The sequence below is a fragment of the Lactuca serriola genome, chromosome 9 (assembly GCF_051521515.1).
Source record: "Lactuca serriola cultivar US96UC23 chromosome 9, Lser_US96UC23_V15, whole genome shotgun sequence".
Classification (NCBI taxonomy): domain Eukaryota; kingdom Viridiplantae; phylum Streptophyta; class Magnoliopsida; order Asterales; family Asteraceae; genus Lactuca; species Lactuca serriola.
The window spans coordinates 178,624,039-178,625,707 of record NC_136416.1 but is presented as its reverse complement, the minus strand read 5'-3'; the positions used below and the strand labels follow the sequence as shown (position 1 = coordinate 178,625,707).

At 34.9% G+C, this 1,669-nt stretch overlaps 1 protein-coding gene across 1 annotated transcript; it reads left to right on the top strand.

The window, feature by feature from the left end:
• The first annotated feature begins 561 nt into the window (after window positions 1-561).
• Window positions 562-1,468, top strand: LOC145073203 (putative germin-like protein 2-1). The gene is made up of 2 exons (XM_079019765.1): window positions 562-718; window positions 834-1,468. The coding sequence occupies exons 1-2, from the start codon at window positions 607-609 to the stop codon at window positions 1,367-1,369; spliced, it is 648 nt and encodes a 215-aa protein (XP_078875891.1). The 5' UTR covers window positions 562-606; the 3' UTR covers window positions 1,370-1,468.
• The last annotated feature ends 201 nt before the right edge of the window (window positions 1,469-1,669 follow it).

Below are 1,669 nucleotides of genomic sequence, written 5' to 3'. Positions count from 1 at the left end.
ACCAACCAGTAATACCCATTATGAACGGATTATACACATAAATGGTTTTCGATAATTGTGCACCTTTTTGTATTGCACGGAGGCTAATCTTTTGTTTCAAGAAAAGCCTAGAATGCATCAATTGAAAAATAAAATATACATAAAGCGTTCTTTAACCATAATATTTATCTGGTATGGAAACGGTCAACATTGCTCTTCAAGACTTTTTGATTTTCTTAAAAAATGATCGAAGTAGAAATTTTCCATGCATAATAAACATTCAACGACGTTCCATTAAAATGAATCCTAAATATGGATGTGTTATGAAAAAGTATATAAGTAAATATACTAAATGGAAGGATCTTAGACATATAAGGTTCGTAGTTGCAACCTTTATGAAATTAAGAACCAAACAACGTAAGTTGAATGTATCTTGCTTCTAGAAATTGAACAGCAAAATTTGAATGCATCTCAAGATGATAATTGATGACGCTATGATGGTATTAGTCTTGATCTTCCAATATTTTTACTATATAAGCATTGGGAGTTCCATTCTTTATTTCATAGATTTCCCAAGCTACCATAATTAAGTCATCAAAATTAAAACAAGTTTTCGGCTTCTCAACAATGACGGCTCATTTGCTTTTATTTGGTCTCTTGGCGGCAGGTTGTTCCCTTGCGTTTGCTTCGGACCCTAGTCCTCTTCAGGACTTCTGTGTGGCAGACCAAAATAGCAGAGGTAAGAATTTATTTGTGAAAGTCGAGAAACTCTCCAGCATTTTCATGCATGATTTGAAAACATATCATATTTAATTGTGATTAATAGTTTATTTATTTAATTTTTTTCCTCGTAGTATTCGTGAATGGCTTGGTTTGCAAAGAGTCAAGGCTAGTACAAGCTGATGATTTCTTTTATAGAGGACTGCAACTAATGGGAAATACATCGAATGCTGTTGGGTCTGCTGTGACTCCAGTGACCGTAGAAGAGTTGCCAGGACTTAACACTCTTGGTATCTCAATGGCACGTATTGACTTTGCACCACAGGGTATTAACCCCCCACATACACACCCTCGGGCCACTGAAATTTTGACTGTTATGGAAGGCCGTATTCTAGTCGGATTTGTCACGTCCAACCCTCAAAACCGACTCATCACAAAAGAACTTCAGAAAGGCGATGTTTTCGTGTTCCCAGAAGGCCTGATTCACTTCCAGAAAAACGTGGGAAATGGCTATGCTGTTGCTATTGCAGCTTTGAGTAGTCAAAATCCAGGTGTTATTACCATTGCAAACGCTATTTTTGGGTCAAATCCCGATATCGCTGGAGATATTCTTGCAAAGGCCTTTCAAGTTGACATCAACCTCGTCTATCAAATTCAATCGAAATTCTAGCTTTTAAATGCTTTTAAAATGTTGATTTTCTTATCAATGGTGTGGTATTTGTTATGCTTATATATGTTGTTATATTTAAAATCGAATAATATATATACTACTGTCATAGTATTTTGATTTACTGATGTGGAATTAACTACTTCAAAACTAAGAGTTAAACTATATTAAAACCCAAGGGTGTGCGAGAAATAGACTTAGAAATGACACAGACAAATTTACGTAAGGGTGTGAAAGAAATAGACTTAGAAATCATAAACACAAACCTAATATTGTTCAAGAAATAGACTTAGAAATAACAAA

Bases quoted from the DNA above. Each gene is read 5' to 3' on its own strand.
- LOC145073203 (XM_079019765.1), top strand. From the start codon at position 607: ATGACGGCTCATTTGCTTTTATTTGGTCTCTTGGCGGCAGGTTGTTCC. The intron at 719-833 runs GTAAGAATTTAT...TTTTCCTCGTAG, and splicing joins GGCAGACCAAAATAGCAGAG to TATTCGTGAATGGCTTGGTT.